Below are 23,721 nucleotides of genomic sequence, written 5' to 3'. Positions count from 1 at the left end.
CCAGGAGCAGAGTTATGGGCTGATGGGAACAGTAATTATGGGACCAGGAACAGAGTTATGGGCCGATGGGACCAGGAACAGAGTTATGGGCCGATGGGAACAGTAATTATGGTACCAGGAACAGAGTTATGGGCCGATGGGAACAGTAATTATGGTACCAGGAACAGAGTTATGGGCCGATGGGAACAGTAATTATGGGACCAGGAACAGAGTTATGGGCCGATGGGAACAGTAATTATGGTACCAGGAGCAGAGTTATGGGCCGACGGGAACAGTAATTATGGTACCAGGAGCAGAGTTATGGGCCGATGGGAACAGTAATTATGGTACCAGGAACAGAGTTATGGGCCGATGGGAACAGTAATTATGGTACCAGGAGCAGAGTTATGGGCCGATGGGAACAGTAATTATGGGACCAGGAGCAGAGTTATGGGCCGATGGGAACAGTAATTATGGTACCAGGAGCAGAGTTATGGGCCGATGGGAACAGTAATTATGGTACCAGGAACAGAGTTATGGGCCGATGGGAACAGTAATTATGGTACCAGGAACAGAGTTATGGGCCGATGGGAACAGTAATTATGGTACCAGGAACAGAGTTATGGGCCGATGGGAACAGTAATTATGGGACCAGGAGCAGAGTTATGGGCCGATGGGAACAGTAATTATGGGACCAGGAGCAGAGTTATGGGCCGATGGGAACAGTAATTATGGTACCAGGAGCAGAGTTATGGGCCGATGGGAACAGGAGTTATGGGCCGATGGTACCAGGAGCAGAGTTATGGGCCGATGGGAACAGTAATTATGGTACCAGGAGCAGAGTTATGGGCCGATGGGAACAGTAATTATGGTACCAGGAGCAGAGTTATGGGCCGATGGGAACAGTAATTATGGTACCAGGAGCAGAGTTATGGGCCGATGGTACCAGGAACAGAGTTATGGGCCGATGGTACCAGGAGCAGAGTTATGGGCCGATGGGAACAGTAATTATGGTACCAGGAGCAGAGTTATGGGCCGATGGGAACAGTAATTATGGTACCAGGAGCAGAGTTATGGGCTGATGGGAACAGTAATTATGGTACCAGGAACAGAGTTATGGGCCGATGGGAACAGTAATTATGGGACCAGGAACAGAGTTATGGGCCGATGGGAACAGTAATTATGGTACCAGGAACAGAGTTATGGGCTGATGGGACCAGGAACAGAGTTATGGGCCGATGGGACCAGGAGCAGAGTTATGGGCCGATGGGAACAGTAATTACCACCAGGAACAGAGTTATGGGCCGATGGGAACAGTAATTATGGGACCAGGAACAGAGTTATGGGCTGATGGGAACAGTAACTATGGTACCAGGAGCAGAGTTATGGGCCAATGGGAACAGTAACTATGGGACCAGGAGCAGAGTTATGGGCCGATGGGAACAGTAATTATGGGACCAGGAACAGAGTTATGGGCCGATGGGCACAGTAATTATGGTACCAGGAGCAGAGTTATGGGCTGATGGGAACAGTAATTATGGGACCAGGAACAGAGTTATGGGACCAGGAACAGAGTTATGGGCCGATGGGAACAGTAATTATGGGACCAGGAACAGAGTTATGGGCCGATGGGAACAGTAATTATGGGACCAGGAACAGAGTTATGGGCCGATGGGAACAGTAATTATGGGACCAGGAACAGAGTTATGGGCCGATGGGAACAGTAATTATGGTACCAGGAGCAGAGTTATGGGCCGATGGGAACAGTAATTATGGTACCAGGAACAGAGTTATGGGCCGATGGGAACAGTAATTATGGTACCAGGAACAGAGTTATGGGCCGATGGGAACAGTAATTATGGGACCAGGAGCAGAGTTATGGGCCGATGGGAACAGTAATTACACACCACACTCCCTTCCTTGACGGGCTTTTTGTTGAGATGTTCGACGATGCCATAGATGCAGAGCGGCCCGGCGAAGCCCAGCAGATCCGCCAGGTAACGGAAGGTACTGCTGAGGAGGATGGGTCTTCCAAACGCCCGGTACATAGAACGCCAGATGGATGGAGCCTTCTCTGGGTCCTCGGCATTCTGCTAGGAGGGGGAGGGGACAGGGATGGAAGGGTTACAATTACACAGGAGAGTTCCACTACAATGAACCTTCATCTCAGAGTGAAGATGAAATGACCTGATTACAGAGTCTGGTTCGCCAGACTACATTATTTATTTATTTTATTTTACCTTTATTTAACTAGGCAAGTCAGTTAAGAACAAATTCTTATTTTCAATGATGGCCTAGGAACAGTGGGTTAACTGCCTCGTTCAGGGGTAGAATGACAGATTTGTACCATGTCAGCTCGGGGATTCGAACTTGCAACCATTTCGATTACTAGCCCAATTCTCTAAATACTAGGCTACCCTGCCGCCCCAATTCCCGCCCCAATTATAATGGACAGTCTTTAGAGATATATTCAAACCTTTCCTGGGCTTGACATGTGTATAGGATACAAGTGTAATATATCTAACACACAGAGTTTTAACTGTAGAGAATCTGATCAGAATGTTCTAATTAAATTAAAGCAGGGATCCATTGAATGGTATGTCACTGCACTGGGGATCCATTGAATGGTATGTCACTGCACTGGGGATCCATTGAATGGTATGTCACTACACTGGGAATCCATTGAATGGTATGTCACTACACTGGGGATCCATTGAATGGTATGTCACTGCACTGGGGATCCATTGATTGGTATGTCACTGCACTGGGGATCCATTGAATGGTATGTCACTGCACTGGGGATCCATTGAATGGTATGTCACTGCACTGGGGATCCATTGAATGGTATGTCACTGCACTGGGGATCCATTGAATGGTATGTCACTGCACTGGGGATCCATTGAATGGTATGTCACTGCACTGGGGATCCATTGAATGGTATGTCACTGCACTGGGGATCCATTGAATGGTATGTCACTGCACTGGGGATCCATTGAATGGTATGTCACTGTCAGAAGCAGAATATGAAACTCTGTCACTCCCTCCTCCACTCACCCTCTGATCCTCGTAGGCGTCTTTGAGCTTCAGGTAGTTGGTGAGGGCTCTCATGGCGATGGGGAGTTTGCCAATCTTCTTCAGCTCAATGGGTCTTTTATGGGCTCCTGTGATCAAGCCATCAATCCATCCAAATAATTGTACATAAATCAAAGTCCTTTTAACATCAGTAGCTGTCACAAAGTACTTTACAGACACCCAGCCTAAACCCCAAGGAGCAATCAATGTGCTTTTAACATCAGCCGCTGTCACAAAGTACTTTACAGACACCCAGCCTAAACCCCAAGGAGCAATCAATGTGCTTTTAACATCAGCCGCTGTCACAAAGTACTTTACAGACACCCAGCCTAAACCCCAAGGAGCAATCAATGTGCTTTTAACATCAGCCGCTGTCACAAAGTACTTTACAGACACCCAGCCTAAACCCCAAGGAGCAATCAATGTGCTTTTAACATCAGCCGCTGTCACAAAGTACTTTACAGACACCCGGCCTAAACCCCAAGGACCAATCAATGTGCTTTTAACATCAGCCGCTGTCACAAAGTACTTTACAGACACCCTGCCTAAACCCCAAGGACCAATCAATGTGCTTTTAACATCAGTAGCTGTCACAAAGTACTTTACAGACACCCAGCCTAAACCCCAAGGACCAATCAATGTGCTTTTAACATCAGCCGCTGTCACAAAGTACTTTACAGACACCCAGCCTAAACCCCAAGGACCAATCAATGTGCTTTTAACATCAGTAGCTGTCACAAAGTACTTGTGGTCCTTCTGTAGCTCAGTTGGTAGAGCATGGCGCTTGTAACGCCAGGGTAGTGGGTTCGATCCCCGGGACCACCCATACGTAGAATGTATGCCACATGACTGTAATCATAAAAGGGCTAAATGGCATATATTATTATATTACTTTACAGACACCCAGCCTAAACCCCAAGGACCAATCAATGCAGAAGTGGAAGAACAGAGGCCAGGAAAAACACCTGGAAGGAAAGAACCTAGGAAACAAACCTATAATCAGGGGGTTCATCCACCAGTATGTGGCCTTGGAGAGAAGGTTGACGAAGGGCTGGAGGAACCTCACTCCCAGGTCCTGAAGGTCCTCTGGAGGCTTTACCTTCTGGGGGTTGGCGAAGAACACGTACCTCTGCACGGACACCAGGACACAAAGACAGAGACAGACACACACACACCAGGTAAAAAGGTCAAAAGCCAACAGGAGCTGAAATAAAGACCATGCATCTGCTATCAGATCACATCAGTACACCACATCACATCCTCCTCTTCCTTCTTCTCTTTATATAGAACCTCTATGACCCCTGACCCAGGAAGCAGTCAGTCCACCAGTGTTCTAACTCACCCTGACCCTGATGACGTTGATCTCTACAGCCATGAGGAGTCCGTACAGAACGACCAGCAGGGCTGTGATACAGAACCTCAGGTGCAGCACTCCAACGCCGTACTCTGCAAACTTCCACAGCTTGATGGACTTGGTGATGAACGCCAGAACCCAGTAGATAAACAGAGCTGAGGAAGGAGGAGCTTGGTCACTTCGTGCACTACTTTCCCCAGAGATGTATTACAAGTATACTCTATGATGTACAGCAGAATGGTTCATGTGTAGCGAACTGTGTTTGGGCCATCTGCCATAGCCTCTAAACTACTGCACCAAAGGGAGGCTGATTCAGCGCTGCTCAAACACTACCTGTTCATTTGGAGTAATGAATGCACTGATGGTATCATTCTGACTCACCCAGCAGTAGTTTGGGGAAGTTGGAGGTTTCTATGTTGTGGTAGTACACCACAGATGTAGTGGCTGCTATGAAACCCATAAACGCTGGCATAAAGAGGTGGAGGTGATTGGTGTCCATCTGTCTGAAAGGATGGAGAGGCAGGAGGTTGCATCAATACTCAAAGAAACAAAGTCAGTTTGTTATGCCATGTATCTCTGCTTTATGGGTTGGCGTTGTATTCAGTCTCATACAGTTAACATACAGTTAACATACAGTTAACCCAGTGGCATTCACACTTTTTCGCCAGGATTGCTGGGGACCCCATTTTTCGCAATCATTTATCACAACCCCACCAACAAATCTAATGACACAAGCTTAAAATCAGTACATTTCTATTTTTTACATCAACAAATAACCTTTTTTTCAAATGAAAAGAAACCAATAAATACATTTACTCAATACAATTTTATTTTTCAAATGATCCTTCTCAAAAACACTTGTATATTGTACCATACAATAATCTGTACTCTTCATTTTTTGCCCTCCCCCCTCCCAAAATTGAAATATATTTTTATAAAATGTTGTGCGACACTGAAACTGTTCATGGAAGGAAGCTGCTAGCTTCAGCCACTAAATAAGCAGGTGGTGCAATCAACAGGTTTTGATGCAGGGTTTGTGATGCATCAGACGGTGGCTCCGATCATAGCTTTGTGTTACTGCAGCATTGTGGAGGATCTTATTGGTTGCAGTCTGGGTGAACTGGAGAGTGGGGTTATTTTGAGGGACAGTGGTTTCCTTTTTCTATAAACATTGGTCTGGAGGGAAGCAAGGACATTCAATAGTTCACTGCACCTGAAACTTGGGAGTCATTCGTTTTAGGACACAACAATGACAGAGAGGAATAGCACTTCTTCTGTAATCTCAGCAACACAGAACACAATCTCATGTGAACACTGGCTTCTGACCAGCTACTAATGTTTCCTCTTCCACAGTACACTACCTCTTTGGTAACAGGAAGTAGTTTTAGGGGGTTTCTTACTTGTTGGAGACGATTCCCTCAGCGATCTCACAGACGTGGACAAACAGCAGAGTGAATGTGAGGATCCAGCGCAGGTTGTGTCCAGGGAAGTGGAGCCAGGTGTTATGGTGGATCTGAACCTTAGAGCTCTGACTGCCCCAGCCTAGGGGGAGGGAAGTGGAGCCAGGTGTTATGGTGGATCTGAACCGTAGAGCTCTGACTGCCCCAGCCTAGGGGGAGGGAAGTGGAGCCAGGTGTTATGGTGGATCTGAACCTTAGAGCTCTGACTGCCCCAGCCTAGGGGGAGGGAAGTGGAGCCAGGTGTTATGGTGGATCTGAACCTTAGAGCTCTGACTGCCCCAGCCTAGGGGGAGGGAAGTGGAGCCAGGTGTTATGGTGGATCTGAACCTTAGAGCTCTGACTGCCCCAGCCTAGGGGGAGGGAAGTGGAGCCAGGTGTTATGGTGGATCTGAACCTTAGAGCTCTGACTGCCCCAGCCTAGGGGGAGGGAAGTGGAGCCAGGTGTTATAGTGGATCTGAACCTTAGAGCTCTGACTGCCCCAGCCTAGGGGGAGGGAAGTGGAGCCAGGTGTTATAGTGGATCTGAACCTTAGAGCTCTGACTGCCCCAGCCTAGGGGGAGGGAAGTGGAGCCAGGTGTTATAGTGGATCTGAACCTTAGAGCTCTGACTGCCCCAGCCTAGGGGGAGGGAAGTGGAGCCAGGTGTTATAGTGGATCTGAACCTTAGAGCTCTGACTGCCCCAGCCTAGGGGGAGGGAAGTGGAGCCAGGTGTTATGGTGGATCTGAAACTTAGAGCTCTGACTGCCCCAGCCTAGGGGGAGGGAAGTGGAGCCAGGTGTTATAGTGGATCTGAACCTTAGAGCTCTGACTGCCCCAGCCTAGGGGGAGGGAAGTGGAGCCAGGTGTTATAGTGGATCTGAACCTTAGAGCTCTGACTGCCCCAGCCTAGGGGGAGGGAAGTGGAGCCAGGTGTTATGGTGGATCTGAACCTTAGAGATCTGACTGCCCCAGCCTAGGGGGAGGGAAGTGGAGCCAGGTGTTATGGTGGATCTGAACCTTAGAGATCTGACTGCCCCAGCCTAGGAGAACACACACACTCAGATAAACAGGAACATAAGCACACACGCCTAAGAACGCATGCACAAACATGCAAACACACAGGGTTGGGCAGTAACGTAATCCACAAGTAATCCAAGTAATGACGTTACTCATTTAGAGTAATCCAAAGGATTACATTAATGAAAACTTTATTTGTCATGTAATCTGTAATCAGTAACAGACGAAGTACACAGATAAACACAGCAGTTCATTTTAAAGCAATCTGCATTATCAAGGTTTTCCTGCCAAACAATGAAAGTCATGGATATTCTGGGTGACTCTTGACTCTTGGATAATGCAGGCAACTTTGGCAAGTGCCCTCAATGGTTAACTGTTTGTAAACCTTTAAGTTTAATGGTCAACGTTAACTGTTTGTAAACGTTACTATTTTTGTAAACATCTAAGACCAATGGTGAACTTCAACTGTTTGTAAACTTTACTGTTTGTAAACATCTAAGACCAATGGTCAACTTCAACTGTTTGTAAACTTTACTGTTTGTAAACCTATAAGACCAATGGTCAACTTCAACTGTTTGTAAACTTTACTGTTTGTAAACATCTAAGACCAATGGTCAACTTCAACTGTTTGTAAACTTTACTGTTTGTAAACATCTAAGACCAATGGTCAACTTCAACTGTTTGTAAACTTTACTGTTTGTAAACATCTAAGACCAATGGTCAACTTCAACTGTTTGTAAACTTTACTGTTTGTAAACCTATAAGACCAATGGTCAATTTCAACTGTTTGTAAACTTTACTGTTTGTAAACCTATAAGACCAATGGTCAACTTCAACTGTTTGTACATCTTTAAATCTAAAGGTCAAAGCAAACACTCAGAACATACAGTAACACGGAAACAGTCTCCATAAACACTAAGAACATACAGTAACACGGAAACAGTCTCCATAAACACTCAGAACATACAGTAACACGGAAACAGTCTCCATAAACACTCAGAACATACAGTAACACGGAAACAGTCTCCATAAACACTCAGAACATACAGTAACACGGAAACAGTCTCCATAAACACTCAGAACATACAGTACCACAGAAACAGTCTCCATAAACACTCAGAACATACAGTAACACAGAAACAGTCTCCATAAACACTCAGAACATACAGTAACACAGAAACAGTCTCCATAAACACTCAGAACATACAGTAACACGGAAACAGTCTCCATAAACACTCAGAACATACAGTAACACGGAAACAGTCTCCATAAACACTCAGAACATACAGTAACACGGAAACAGTCTCCATAAACACTCAGAACATACAGTAACACGGAAACAGTCTCCATAAACACTCAGAACATACAGTAACACGGAAACAGTCTCCATAAACACTCAGAACATACAGTAACACGGAAACAGTCTCCATAAACACTCAGAACATACAGTAACACGGAAACAGTCTCCATAAACACTCAGAACATACAGTAACACAGAAACAGTCTCCATAAACACTCAGAACATACAGTAACACGGAAACAGTCTCCATAAACACTCAGAACATACAGTAACACGGAAACAGTCTCCATAAACACTCAGAACATACAGTAACACAGAAACAGTCTCCATAAACACTCAGAACATACAGTAACACAGAAACAGTCTCCATAAACACTAAGAACATACAGTAACACAGAAACAGTCTCCATAAACACTCAGAACATACAGTAACACGGAAACAGTCTCCATAAACACTCAGAACATACAGTAACACGGAAACAGTCTCCATAAACACTCAGAACATACAGTAACACAGAAACAGTCTCCATAAACACTCAGAACATACAGTTACACAGAAACAGTCTCCATAAACACTCAGAACATACAGTAACACGGAAACAGTCTCCATAAACACTCAGAACATACAGTAACACGGAAACAGTCTCCATAAACACTCAGAACATACAGTAACACAGAAACAGTCTCCATAAACACTCAGAACATACAGTAACACAGAAACAGTCTCCATAAACACTCAGAACATACAGTAACACGGAAACAGTCTCCATAAACAATCAGAACATACAGTAACACGGAAACAGTCTCCATAAACACTCAGGTAGTGAGGTCTGCACAACGCATCACCGGGGGCAAACTACCTGCCCTCCAGGACACCTACACCACCCGATGTCACAGGAAGGCCAAAAATATCATCAAGGACAACAACCACCCGAGCCACTACCTGTTCACCCCGCTATCATCCAGGAGACGAGGTCAGTACAGGTGCATCAAAGCTGGGACCGAGAGACTGAAAAACAGCTCCTATCTCAAGGCCATCAGACTGTTAAACAGCCATCACTGACATTGAGTGGCTGCTGCTAACATACTGACTCATCTCTAGCCACTCTAATAATTAAGAATTGGATGTAATAAATATATCACCAGTCACTTTAAACAATACCACTTAATATAATGTTTACATACCCTACATTACTCATCTCATATGTATATACTGTTCTATACCATCTACTGCATCTTGCCTATCGTTCGACCATCGCCCATCCATATATATATATGCACATATTCTTATTCATTCCTTTACACTTGTGTGTACAAGGTAGTTATTGGGTTAGATTACTTGTTAGATATTACTGCATGGTGGGAGCTAGAAGCACAAGCATTTCTCTACATTCACATTAACATCTGCTCACCATGTGTATGTGACCAATACAATTTGATTTGATTTGATTTGAAATGAAAAACACACACACAAAGATTTGACCAGGAAGTATCAGTTAATGTTTTCCTCAGGGACTGGGCTGCTAGTCAGAGCCATTCCCATTAAGCAGATGAGCAACAGACACACCCAGTCAGTCTCCCCAGAGTAGGCCTTCTAGAACAACACAACAATAGACTGTTATCAGTAAACGTTGGGTTAAAGTGCAGAACGTTGAATTTGTCTGCTGGGGGGCAGGAAGGCCCCCACTCCGCTAAAACCATTGACAACTGCGTGCCATTTTCAAGGAGTTGCCAACTAAATCTTACCAACTAAATTTGGTTGTAATAGGATCACCTATTAATTTTAGATTATTCCATGCAAAGAAAATGTGCACATTTAGCTCCATATTATAGTGACACAGCCAGTAACTGCATGTTTTCACCATCAGTAAACATAGTTAATGTCATTTCAGATAGGCTACAGTACGTGAGGGTAGCATATTGATTCGGTATTTAGCTAACTAGCTAAGGAAGCAATGTGTGTTTTTTAGCTTGCTTCATCAGAGAAGACTTTTGGAAAAAGCTTGAAATCAGTTAGTAGCCTATATTTTGAGTCTAAAATCGTCCTGGTGAAGTTGTCTCCTCGCTACTTCTGGCAAGCAAATCAAACAATATTTAGAGATAATGACCAAGCTAATTTATCCAGGTAAAGTTAGCTGTTGGCTGTTAGCTGTAGCTGTTAGCTGTTAGCTGTTAGCTAGCCAAATTGATGTGATTGTGGAAATTACATTTACATTTAAGTCATTTAGCAGACGCTCTTATCCAGAGCGACTTACAAATTGGTGCATTCACCTGATAAGAGAGTGATGCTGAGAGTCAGATGTTTCACTTTTAAATGTATGTCAAACAAAAAACAATGATTGCCAAGTTGAACAAACCAGACCCTAATATGCACGAGGACGACTTATAACAACTTCCACTGAACATGTTACAAGAACCCATTTACACCAGTGCAGATGCAACGTTTGTTAATAACAGAATAATGGTTTGTGCTGTTGGTGCCGTCATTCTGTTACCAAATGTTGCATCTGACCTGTTCTTCAAGAAAATGTGTTTTTCTATGTTTTCTCACAGTCCCACAACAACTCAGAGACCACGATCCCACAGTCCCACAGTCCTCCGGCTCAGTTAGATAAAGTCTGGGCCAGAGCCAGGAGTCTAACCAGCTGTTCTGTGGTCTGGGGAAAGCTGTTTTATGTTGACTGGGGAAAATGAGACTGACAGCCAGCAGATCAATGAAGAACACATTTTATTTATTTAACTAGGGAAGTCAGTTTCAGAACAAATTCTTATTTTCAATGACTGCCTAGAAAAAGTGGGTTAACTGCCTTGTTCAGTGGCAGAACGACAGATTTTTACCTAGTCAGCTCGAGGAATCGATCTAGCAACTTTTCGGTTACTAGTCCAACTCTCAGTTACTAGTCCATCACCAGGCTACCTGCCGCCCCACATACAGACCAGTGCTGAATGTCCGACACAAGATCAATCATAGGGCTTTACACGGAGTTTCCTATCTTCTACACAGGACTGTGAGTCTGTAACAGTGGAATTGATTAAACCCGGTCGGTGGTCAGTAGGCGTTATGATGCTTCAAGGCTTTATATGAACGGTGTGACTGAAAGCTCAGAAAGAATGACAAGTAGCTTGTATACAGTGCAGCATCTTAATACTGCTTTCTGTTGGTGAAGCAGGTGTGGGATGACAGTAGCTTGTATACAGTACAGCATCTTAATACTGCTTTCTGTTGGTGAAGCAGGTGTGGGATGACAGTAGCTTGTATACAGTGCAGCATCTTAATACTGCTTTCTGTTGGTGAAGCAGGTGTGGGATGACAGTAGCTTGTATACAGTGCAGCATCTTAATACTGCTTTCTGTTGGTGAAGCAGGTGTGGGATGACAGTAGCTTGTATACAGTACAGCATCTTAATACTGCTTTCTGTTGGTGAAGCAGGTGTGGGATGACAGTAGCTTGTATACAGTGCAGCATCTTAATACTGCTTTCTGTTGGTGAAGCAGGTGAGGGGGATGACAGTAGCTTGTATACAGTGCAACATCTTAATACTGCTTTCTGTTGGTGAAGCAGGTGTGGGGGATGACAGTAGCTTGTATACAGTGCAGCAACATAACAGTGTTTTCTGTTGGTGAAGCAGGTGTGGGGGATGACAGTAGCTTGTATACAGTGCAGCAACATAACAGTGTTTTCTGTTGGTGAAGCAGGTGTGGGGGATGACAGTAGCTTGTATACAGTGCAGCAACATAACAGTGTTTTTTGTTGGTGAAGCAGGTGTGGGGGATGACAGTAGCTTGTATACAGTGCAGCAACATAACAGTGTTTTCTGTTGGTGAAGCAGGTGTGGGGGATGAAAGGATTGTTACCAAAGGCATCCTTGAATCATGTTGCTTTGGGATTGTCACGAACACACCCACATTAACACTCACACAAACACAGACCATCAGAGCTAAAGCAATTATGTCCCTTTCTGATCCCATTCTGTCCCCTTCTGAGCCTGTTCTGTCCCCTTCTGACCCTATTCTGTCCCCTTCTGACCATATTCTGTCCCCTTCTGATCAAATTCTGTCCCCTTCTGACCATATTCTGTCCCCTTCTGACCATATTCTGTCCCCTTCTGACCATATTCTGTCCCCTTCTGATCCTATTCTGTCCCCTTCTGAGCCTGTTCTGTCCCCTTCTGACCCTATTCTGTCCCCTTCTGACCATATTCTGTCCCCTTCTGACCATATTCTGTCCCCTTCTGAGCCTGTTCTGTCCCCTTCTGACCATATGCTGTCCCCTTCTGACCATATTCTGTCCCCTTCTGACCATATTATGTCCCCTTCTGATCCTATTCTGTCCCCTTCTGAGCCTGTTCTGTCCCCTTCTGACCCTATTCTGTCCCCTTCTGACCATATTCTGTCCCCTTCTGATCCTGTTCTGTCCCCTTCTGAGCCTGTTCTGTCCCCTTCTGAGCCTGTTCTGTCCCCTTCTGAGCTTATTCTGTCCCCTTCTGAGCCTGTTCTCTCCCCTTCTGAGCCTATTCTGTCTCTTTCTGAGCCTGTTCTGTCCCCTTCTGAGCCTATTCTGTCCCCTTCTGAGCCTGTTCTGTCCCATTCTAAGCCTGTTCTGTCCCCTTCTGATTCTATTCTGTCCCCTTCTGAGCCTGTTCTGTCCCCTTCTGAGCCTGTTCTGTCCCCTTCTGATTCTATTCTGTCCCCTTCTGAGCCTGTTCTGTCCCCTTCTGAGCCTGTTCTGTCCCCTTCTGAGCCTGTTCTGTCCCCTTCTGATTCTATTCTGTCCCCTTCTGGTTCTATTCTGTCCCCTTCTAAGCCTGTTCTGTCCCCTTCTGATTCTATTCTGTCCCCTTCTGATTCTATTCTGTCCCCTTCTGAGCCTGTTCTGTCCCCTTTTGATTCTATTCTGTCCCCTTTTGATTCTATTCTGTCCCCTTCTGAGCCTGTTCTGTCCCCTTCTGATTCTATTATGTCCCTTTCTGAGCCCGTTGTGTTCCCCTCTGGTCCAATTCTGCCCCTGTTTCTTTTAAACCTTTTTCTGTGTGATCTCTAGGATTAATGGTTGTCACATGTGCACGCGCACACACACACACACACACACACACACACACACACACACACACACACACACACACACACACACACACACACACACACACACACACACACACACACACACACACACACACACACACACACACACACACACACACACACACACCATGAAGGTAAAGGACTATGCATGGTCCACGTACCAATGAAGAGGATAGGGAAGGTGATGAAGAGCAGGAAGACGTGAGGGACCAGGTTGAGGGCGTCCACGAAGCAGCCATTGTTCAACATCCCCGTATCCACACTGTAGGCATTCTTGGTCACATTGTTGCCACAGAACGACAGGCCAGCCATGCCACTTTATTGGTCCAGAGAAGCCTGGGGGGAGGATCCAAGCCACAAAACTGTCAATCAAGTCAAGAGCACCAGCTAGTCCAGTGGTTGGACAATGGAGAGGTAAACAATGAAAGTGGTCTAGTCGTAATGCTCTTTTAAAGGTGAATCAGCTTTTAAAAAACACAGGATACATTAGTCAGACTAAAGTGCTTTTATGATTCAAATAACATTAGCCAACGGATACGGTGCTTTCAATATAGAGACTCTTTATGTAGTGTTGTGGCGTCTCTCTTGTCTTGATGTATGTTTTGTCCTATTTTTAAAAATATATATATATTTTTAAATCCCCGCCCCTGTCCCCGCAGGAGGTCTTTTGGTGTGCCGTCATTGTAAATAATAATGTATACTTAACTCACTTGCCTAGTTAAATACAGGTTAAGTAAAACATTTAAAATGAACTCTGCTTAGAGAGTTTACATGGATCAATAATCATTAAAGGGAGGAATGACCCATACTATTTCCCAAGACTTGACTTTTTCTCATGCAATTTGTGTTAATGCCTGTCCTTGACAACAGAGACCTCACTAACCTCTGTTGACATGGTTGACAACACTGACACTAAGAGCAGTGCACTGTTATTCACCCGCCTACACCAATTCTTCAAGGCACAACACTGGCACCACAAGTCAAACTTACTACACAAATATACCTCTGCTTTATTCTGTGTTTCAAGACATGACATGAATGATCTAGTCTGATGATAGAGAAGGTTGTGGTTTATTCTAGAGAAGCATCACTGACATCCAAGTACTGCTCATCTTATTCCTCCCCTTTCTAAACAAAAGTCCTGTTGGCTCTCAAAATAATGGAGCCAATCACATGAAATAATTCAACAAACAAATGTTGCCAAACGATGTTCAAATTCATAGGTTTAATATTTATATAGGGCTTTTATACCAAATGCATTTTATACAAGTAGTCGTCGAATTGAAGCTGGAAAGTCGTTTTCCGAATGTTATTCTGCTAAGAACTCAACACCACTCACAAGAAGAGTCGTTTTCAGACCTCCCCCGTGAGTTATATGACCCTGTAGCTGAACACATGGCACAACATAGCATATACGGCCATAACAGAATAATAATAGAGATCAATGGAGCTTTACCTCAGAGAAGTGTCCTTATTGACGCGGTTTCATTCAGGTCGCCTGGTTTTTGGAGACAGTAACCCCACAGCATAAATTTGAGGTGGTTATTTTGAGCCTTATAGCGCATCGGCTGGCCATACTGCTCCCCCCTATCGGATTTCAACACTTGACCAAGTCTGATGAGGCAAACTTCCCTTGCCGCTAGGTTCCAGCACCAACCATGTGGTGGGGTAAGGTACATGTGTAGGTATGGTAGACATACTGTAGCAGGCTACAACGTCAGGGTTCGGTTTTATAAAACAGATTCATATTTTTAAGAGGGTTCCATTTCTTAGGCAAAGGCTTCAGTAAATATTTACATATTTTTTTATGAACACACAAACTGTATTATGTGACTGAATATAAATATACGATTTGTCCATATACTTTATTCTTGGAATTGACATGTCTCCTACAAGGACATGGGAGGACCTTGGATAGGCAAGTCTACAACTGACCTCTAGGCTACAATTCTATTGTTAGGCGCAATGAACCAGTAGCCTACAGATGTATGCGGTCAGCAGGTACAACGATGAATCAGACCTATATGTGAAGTAAGCACTTGCCATTGACCTTAGGAATGTGCAATTATTGTAGGCAAAAAAAACTTCGTTTATTATACTAATCATTGTATCTTTTGTAACCGTTTCATATCTCGAGGTGCGCGGTTTAGATGACAAGGGGTACACATCATGTGACCTGACAATGTGTGAATATTATCATCAGACCGAGTCAAATTAAATAAATATTAGGCTTTCTGAGACCATGTATGCAGTTAGTAGGCTATCCGCATCACTTACCCCTATCTACGGCTCCGCTGTGTTCCGTCGGTTTTTTAGACGCGTCCTGTTATGGGATGTCTTGTCTTGTCCGGTCATTGATTTTATCCTGGTGAGATTTGTGAAATGATGCAATGGAGGACGCTGCCGTTCTGAAGCGAATTCATTCATTCCATTAGAACTGCGCTCGCGCTGTCAGTAGCAGCGTCGTATGATTATTGCGTCCACTCCTACACGGTGGAAAGACGTGGCTTTCTGCAGAAATATCACTCAGACAGAGGAGTGAGTAATGACAATATCACGTAATTTAGGTCACCTAAAATAGGGGGAGTTATCACTTAACGGTTGTGTTTTATATTCCGCCGTTTTACCCAAATGATATTGGTAAACGTTTCAGACAGTCCTGTTCTCGTTAAGTTCAAATAAAACGTATATTGGTAAGAAATGATGGATGGATCACGTGCCCATTACGCCGACAGACAGAAAGCAACCAACATCAGCAAATATGAATTTAGGTCGTTGCATTTTCAGTGACAATATGCAGATGTAAGCTACAGTGTTGAATGATGTAACACACGAGGCTACACAGGGACCATGTTTCCTCAACAAAGAACGATTTCTCCTGATTAAGATGACTGATTGAGCAGACTATTTCTTGCAGACAACACTTGCTCGCTGTCTCCTGCATAGGCCTCTGGTTCGTGGCTATTCATTATTATGCCAGTTGCCGTGATCGGCCTTTCCATAGTGCTTCATTATAACAGTGTTATTAAATGATCATAGATGACCATGTCTTACCCTGGGCACTGACAGTAATGAGTTATGACTCCTACCCTAATTAAACGGAAACCTGATTCTGACACAATATGAGTCGGTCATGGTTGCTCATGGTCACGTGGTGATGTAGTCCTGCGATCATCTTGGTCAAACGGTCAAGATGTTGGTTTCTCCAGCGGTAGACCAAGGACTGATTTCATTAGGGTATTTGTGGATCTCCCCCTATCTGCACCTGTAGCCAATAACATACCACTTTACTGACATCTGACTGAACCAACTAATACAACTACTGTACATAAACATTCAATACATATTTCTGCAGTGGCAAGTGGAAGCATAATCAACCCTGTTACACACACACACACACACACACACACACACACACACACACACACACACACACACACACACACACACACACACACACACACACACACACACACACACACACACACACACACACACACACACACACACACACACACACACCATTTCAGTAGCCTGAGAACTCCATAAAACTCACACTCTGGGAACATGTTCTATTTTAGCTCCTCCTCTTAGCCCCCATGCCCGTAGTGTGTGTGTGTGTGTGTGTGTGTGTGTGTGTGTGTGTGTGTGTGTGTGTGTGTGTGTGTGTGTGTGTGTGTGTGTGTGTGTGTGTGTGTGTGTGTGTGTGTGTGTGTGTGTGTGTGTGTGTGTGTGTGTGTGTGTGTGTGTGTGTGTGTGACCCTCTACCCTGTTTGTTTGAATGAAAGCTCCTCTGGTTTTTAAGGAGGATTAAGAGATACACGTCTGCTGTATCTTGAAAACCTTTTTATCTGATTTCAAAGAAATATATTCTACATTTCCCCCAGAGAGTTTATGGTCTGTTATCCATCTTAACAGAATGATTTAGGATCTTTGATGTGCTCGTTTTGCTTCCGTTATTAAAAAGGTCCTCTCACTCTCAATAGGTGATCTTTTCATAAAGCTTTTAAAAGGTCGGCTAAGTGCAGGAGATTCATCAGATGGGCGCAGGCTGCCGTTTGGGATGTGTAACGGATGTGAAATGGCTAGATTAGTTAGCGGTGCGCGCTAAATAGCGTTTCAATCGGTGACGTCACTTGCCGTGAGACCTTGAAGTAGTGGTTCCCCTTGCTCTGCAAGGGCCACAGCTTTTGTGGAGCGATGGGTAACGATGCTTCGTGGCTGACTGTTGTTGATGTGTGCAGAAAGGTCCCTGGTCCCTACCCCGGGTATGGGCGAGGGGACGGTCTAAAGATATACTGTTACAGATGCACCAGGTGATTCATCTCTGATTTTGATTTGATCTCTGGTGACCTCTGGTGGGGAATGACCTTCATCAGTGGTTTCCTACCTGCTGGTTATGAGGCTTTAGCACAGCAGCACACAGAGGCTGGATTCTAATGACTGATCTCTGTGGTGGTCCAATATCAATGAGAATAACCAAGAGAAAAAGTCATTAGGAACGCCCACAAATGAATTATACTCATCTCAACAACCCGAAAAGAGTTTGATGGGTCATTTCTCTGTGTGTGTGTGTGTGTGTGTGTGTGTGTGTGTGTGTGTGTGTGTGTGTGTGTGTGTGTGTGTGTGTGTGTGTGTGTGTGTGTGTGTGTGTGTGTGTGTGTGTGTGTGTGTGTGTGTGTGTGTGTGCGTGTGCGTGTGTGTGTCAGAGGAGGCTGGTGGGAGGAGATATATGAGGACAGGCTCATTATAATAGCTTGAATGGAATCAATGGAATGGTACTGTTTGGTACATGGAAAAAATGTGTTTGACTCCATTCCAGCCATTACAATGAGCCCATCCTCCTATAGCGCCTCCAACCTGCCTCCTCTGGTGTGTGTGTCTGTGCAGCTCTCTCTCTGTGTGTGTGTGTGTGTGTGTGTGTGTGTGTGTGTGTGTGTGTGTGTGTGTGTGTGTGTGTGTGTGTGTGTGTGTGTGTGTGTGTGTGTGTGTGTGTGTGTGTGTGTGTGTGTGTGTGTGTGTGTGTGTGTGCATCTCAGTGTGTGTTCATCTGTGTGTGTGTGCGTGTGTGTGTATGTCTGTGTGTGTGTGTGTGTGTGTGTGTGTGTGTGTGTGTGTGTGTGTGTGTGTGTGTGTGTGTGTGTGTGTGTGTGTGTGTGTGTGTGTGTGTGTGTGTGTGTGTGTGTGTGTGTGTGTGTCTGTGTCTGTGTCTGTGTCTGTGTCTGTGTGACCCTCTACCCTCTGGTTTTTAAGGAGGATTAAGAGATACACGTCTACTGTATCTTGAAAACCTTTTTATCTGATTTCAAAGAAATATATTCTACAATTCCCCCGGAGAGATTATGGTCTGTTATCCACATTAACAGAATGATTTAGGATCTTTGATGTGCTCGTTTTGCTTTGTTTTGATGGTGTGTCAGTATCAATTTGTCTGGATCAGGTAGAAACCCCTGGTGAAGTATCAGGCCGTTATTAAAAAGGTCCTCTCACTCTCAATAGGTGATCTTTTCATAAAGCTTTTAAAAGGTCGGCTAAGTGCAGGAGATTTGTCAGATGGGCGCTGGCTGCCGTTTGGGATGCACCAGGAGATTCATCAGATGGGCGCTGGCTCAGATACTTTTTGTTGGTGTTTCCCTTATTTTGGCAGTTACCTGTAGGTTTGTCTGGTCATTGTAATATCTGCTCACACAGTTGGGTTTGTGCAGCAGTGGTGCTCTAGTCTTCTCTGTCCTCTGGGCCTGTGTGACTTTGTCTGCACTCTGCATCGACTGCTCTCTGTCTTTCCTCTGCACTCAATTTATTAATTCATGTTATTGTTGAGAAATCTGATGAATTCACTACTGATTAAAGACCAGAATGGAAACAACCGTACACAGGCTCTGAAGAAAGGCAGTAAATGAAGACCTCCCTGTTGTAGAGCGGCAGCAGCACATGGTCTGTCTGGTGCCTGGACCTGGGCCTGAACCTGGACCTGAACCTGGGCCTAATATAATAATATAATAATATATGCCATTTAGCAGACGCTTTTATCCAAAGCGACTTACAGTCATGTGTGCATACATTCTACGTATGGGTGGTCCCGGGGATCGAACCCACTACCCTGGCGTTACAAGCGCCATGCTCTACCAACTGAGCTACAGAAGGACCTGGACCTGGGCCTGGGCCTGAACCTGGACCTGGGCCTGAACCTGGACCTGGGCCTGGACCTGGGCCTGGGCCTGGACCTGAACCTGGACCTGGGCCTGGGCCTGGGCCTGGGCCTGACCCTGGACCTGAACCTGGACCTGGACCTGGGCCTGAGCCTGAACCTGGACCTGGGCCTGAACCTGGGCCTGGACCTGGGCCTGAACCTGGGCCTGGAGTTGTTGCGTTTCTGAGATAAAGAACACATCCATGGAGGACAGCCAGGTCAGAGGACAGGGTGGAGGGTGGACCACCATGTGGCCCAGCACCATGAGAACTGTGCCGGGGGCTTGTGTCTCAGTGTGTGTGAGGAGGAAGAGAGGGTGTGTGGGAGTGTATTGCGAGGCCTCAGGGGTGGGTTGGGGGCGGCACGGGGAGTGTGTGACAGCGTCGAGGGACAGCGTTCAGAGTTGTACGGAGGTTCACATCCCCCTGCGTTTCCCTGGAGACAGTTGAAGGGGATCTATGACCCTCGACCCCTAACCCGTCAGAGGAAGTAATGCAGTAAGACACTGTGTGTGTGAGACACATAGAAGCTGGGACGAGGTGATGGAGACGAGGAGATGGGGACAGGGATGGAGGAGGTGTGGAGGGGTGGAAGAGGGGTAATGAGGTCAGTTTGAGCTATTTGAGAAACTTCCAGATTCTCATAGCCGGAGGGCTGTGCTGGGAATTGATGCTCCCAACACGTATGCTGCTACGGTGGTGAGTGCGTCATCCACAAGACTCTTAAGGAAGCTGTGAAGCTGTGAAAGCCCACATCCTCTCGCCTCTCTCTCTCTCTCTCTCTCTCTCTCTCTCTCTTCTCTCTCTCTCTCGCTCTCTCACTTTCTCTTTGTCTCTCTCTATATTTCTCTGTCTTTCTCTCTCTTTTTCTCTCCTTCTCTCCCGCTCTCTATCTCTCTCTCTCGCTCCAAAGACAAACAAATCATCCTTAAGTAATGCGATGATGCATAAACATTGTTGTCTCATAGTGTTGTGGTATGAAGGACATGATATGAATCATCTGCTAAGGGTAAGTTATGGCACGTACCACCTACACACACACCTAGAACGATCACATATCAAACTCTAGTTCACCTGAGTTCACCTTTGTCTCTCCCATATCTGTGTGAAATCAGAAAACAGTGATGTGCATTACAGGTTTCCATGGCGATGCTGCATGGCATAGGGGCAGTGGGGGATCTCTGGGATAGAGGAGGATCTGTGATGGTGTTCTTCTCTGATGTTCTCTGGCGCCCAGCGTGAGAAAGTTGAGCTGGGGGCCGTAGGGGCGTCTGTGGTGCTCCAGAGCAGGAAGTGAGATTCTACTTCCAGTGTTCCACTCCCCCGTACCGTACAACAAAAGTACACCCCCCATGATCCTGTCTGTTATAACATGGATGCATGCTATCATGATTTGGAGAGAGTTGGTATCTCTCTTTCTATCTTTATTTTTCATGTTTTTTTCCCCCCAGATCCTTATCCCTTCTCTCTCTCTCTCTCTCTCTCTCTCTCTCTCTCTCTCTCTCTCTCTCTCTCTCTCTCTCTCTCTCTCTCTCTCTCATCTCTCTCTCTCTCTCTCTCTCTCTCTCTCTCTCTCTCCCTCTTTTCTCTCTCTCTCTATCTCTCTCTCTCTCTCTCTCTCTCTCTCTCCTTCTCTTCTCTTCTCTTCTCTCTCCTTCCTTCTCTTCCTTCTCTTCTTCCTTCCTTCCTTCTCTCTCTCCTTCCTTCCTTCCTTCTCCTCTCTCTCTCTCTCCTTCCTTCCTTCCTTCCTTCCTTCCTTCCTTCCTTCCTTCCTTCCTTCCTTCCTTCCTTCCTTCCTTCCTTCCTTCCTTCCTTCCTCCCTTCCTTCCTCCCTTCCTCCCTCCTCCAGTGTGGCCAGTAGATTAACTCCCAAGTCCAGCTCCAACAGCAGACCCAGAGGAACAGAGAGAGTCTGTTTACCTTTCAATGGTATGACTGGAGTCCCACACACATCTCTCTCCCTGTGGTAACTTCAGCAGTGACATTCAGAAATCATCTCACAGATGTCCTTGCATAAACACACAGATGTCCTTGCATAAACACACAGATGTCCTTGCATAAACACACAGATGCCACATTAACCCGATGTTATCCAAACACAGCTCTATTTAACACTACCCACTACTACTACTATAGTCTTTCTGTCGATTCCTATTTATTATAGAGAATAGAAGGTCAACTGGAAGTTAAATATGTTTCCCAGTTAGTGAAGGCATGCCTGTGTAGTCTATGTGGATGTGTGTATATTAGATGACACAGATGAGCAAGGAGTCTGAAACTAATTGTATGCAATGTGCTATAGCTGGCATATGGGGACCATGGCCCTCCTGATGAGGACATGTCTCCCACAGCAGCCTGCTGAGGGGAGGACGGCTGGGACAGTGGACCATGGCCCTCCTGATGAGGACATGTCTCCCACAGCAGCCTTCTGAAGGGAGGACGGCTGGGACAGTGGACCATGGCCCTCCTGATGAGGACATGTCTCCCACAGCAGCATGCTGAGGGGGGACGGCTGGGACAGTGGACCATGGCCCTCCTGATGAGGACATGTCTCCCACAGCAGCCTTCTGAGGGGAGGACGGCTGGGACAGTGGACCATGGCCCTCCTGATGAGGACATGTCTCCCACAGCAGCATGCTGAGGGGGGACGGCTGGGACAGTGGACCATGGCCCTCCTGATGAGGACATGTCTCCCACAGCAGCATGCTGAGGGGGGACGGCTGGGACAGTGGACCATGGCCCTCCTGATGAGGACATGTCTCCCACAGCAGCATGCTGAGGGAGGACGGCTTATAATAATGATGCCATTCCACTGATTCCACTCAAGTCATTACCACGAGGCCGTTCTGCCCAATTAAGGTGTCACCAACCTCCTGTGATGTCTATGGCATCCAGGCTAGCTCTATCCTCAGGAAGAGGGCTGCTGTTGGCAAGTGTGGTTTACTGCACTAGAGTCACATACTGGACTGTAAAAACAATCACAAGTCAGACAGTGACTGCAACCACACACTGATTGTCCCTTTAATTTAGAGTGAGAACTATTAAAACAAGCTTTTGCTGCCACCTACTGGTCAACTCTAACAGTGACACACACTCATACACAAACACACACACACACATACATTTACATTTACATTTAAGTCATTTAGCAGACGCTCTTATCCAGAGCGACTTACATGGAAAAGAACATGGAGTCAGTGCCACACTACCAAGCCATAGCAGTAATATCCCGCAGGCCGCCAGCTGGGGAACTCTGTCAAGTAATATCCTGAGGGAAGCTAGTTGGGGAACCCTGTTCAGTAATATCCCGCAGGCCGCCAGCTGGGGAACCCTGTTCAGTAATATCCTGAGGGAAGCCAGTTGGGGAACCCTGTTCAGTAATATTCTGAGGGAAGCCAGTTGGGGAACCCTGTTCAGTAATATCCTGAGGGAACCAGTTGGGGAACCCTGTTCAGTAATATCCAGAGGGAAGCCAGTTGGGGAACCCTGTTCAGTAATATCCTGAGGGAAGCCAGTTTGGGAACCCTGTTCAGTAATATCCTGAGGGAAGCCAGTTGGGGAACCCTGTTCAGTAATATTCTGAGGGAAGCCAGTTGGGGAACCCTGTTCAGTAATATCCTGAGGGAAGCCAGTTGGGGAACCCTGTTCAGTAATATCCTGAGGGAAGCCAGTTGGGGAACCCTGTTCAGTAATATTCTGAGGGAAGCCAGTTGGGGAACCCTGTTCAGTAATATCCTGAGGGAACCAGTTGGGGAACCCTGTTCAGTAATATCCCGAGGGAAGCCAGTTGGGGAACCCTGTTCAGTAATATCCAGGACTGATTGAAATGGAAACTGCAAATGGTCAGGTGGAGGTTTTCCATGGTTTGCTGGAAGTGCACTGAGCAACTCACTGATTCACCTTCAATTGACTTATCTTAAGCAGAGCTTGACAAGCATCTGGCAGTTTACAGGATTGTCAGTAATAGCTGGAGTTGTTTGGAAATGGAAAGTGAAAATGGTCTGATTGGGGGACTTAGGGACCTTCCTTTGTTGGCTTGGTGGACTAGGGACCTTCCCCGGTTGGCTTGGTGGACTAGGGACCTTCCCCTGTTGGCTTGGTGGACTAGGGACCTTCCCCTGTTGGCTTGGTGGACTAGGGACCTTCCCCGGTTGGCTTGGTGGACTAGGGACCTTCCCCTGTTGGCTTGGTGGACTAGGGACCTTCCCCTGTTGGCTTGGTGGACTAGGGACCTTCCCCGGTTGGCTTGGTGGACTAGGGACCTTCCCCTGTTGGCTTGGTGGACTAG

General features: G+C 45.9%; 1 protein-coding gene across 1 annotated transcript; it reads right to left on the bottom strand.

Annotated features, from left to right (window-relative positions):
* Positions 1-1,886: 1,886 nt before the first annotated feature.
* On the bottom strand, positions 1,887-14,978 carry LOC124023291 (ATP-binding cassette sub-family C member 9-like; the record flags this gene model as incomplete). The annotated part of the gene is made up of 8 exons (XM_046337796.1): positions 14,701-14,978; positions 13,406-13,580; positions 5,806-5,947; positions 4,787-4,908; positions 4,394-4,560; positions 4,045-4,180; positions 3,034-3,140; positions 1,887-2,072 (listed from the first exon to the last, which is right to left on the bottom strand). Coding segments are annotated over exons 2-8 (1,011 nt in total), but the record flags the coding sequence as incomplete, so codon positions are not given.
* Between the last annotated feature and the right edge of the window lie 8,743 nt (positions 14,979-23,721).

The sequence above is a fragment of the Oncorhynchus gorbuscha genome, unplaced genomic scaffold, assembly GCF_021184085.1.
Source record: "Oncorhynchus gorbuscha isolate QuinsamMale2020 ecotype Even-year unplaced genomic scaffold, OgorEven_v1.0 Un_scaffold_1571, whole genome shotgun sequence".
NCBI lineage: Eukaryota > Metazoa > Chordata > Actinopteri > Salmoniformes > Salmonidae > Oncorhynchus > Oncorhynchus gorbuscha.
This window is presented reverse-complemented; position numbering and strand designations above follow the sequence as displayed.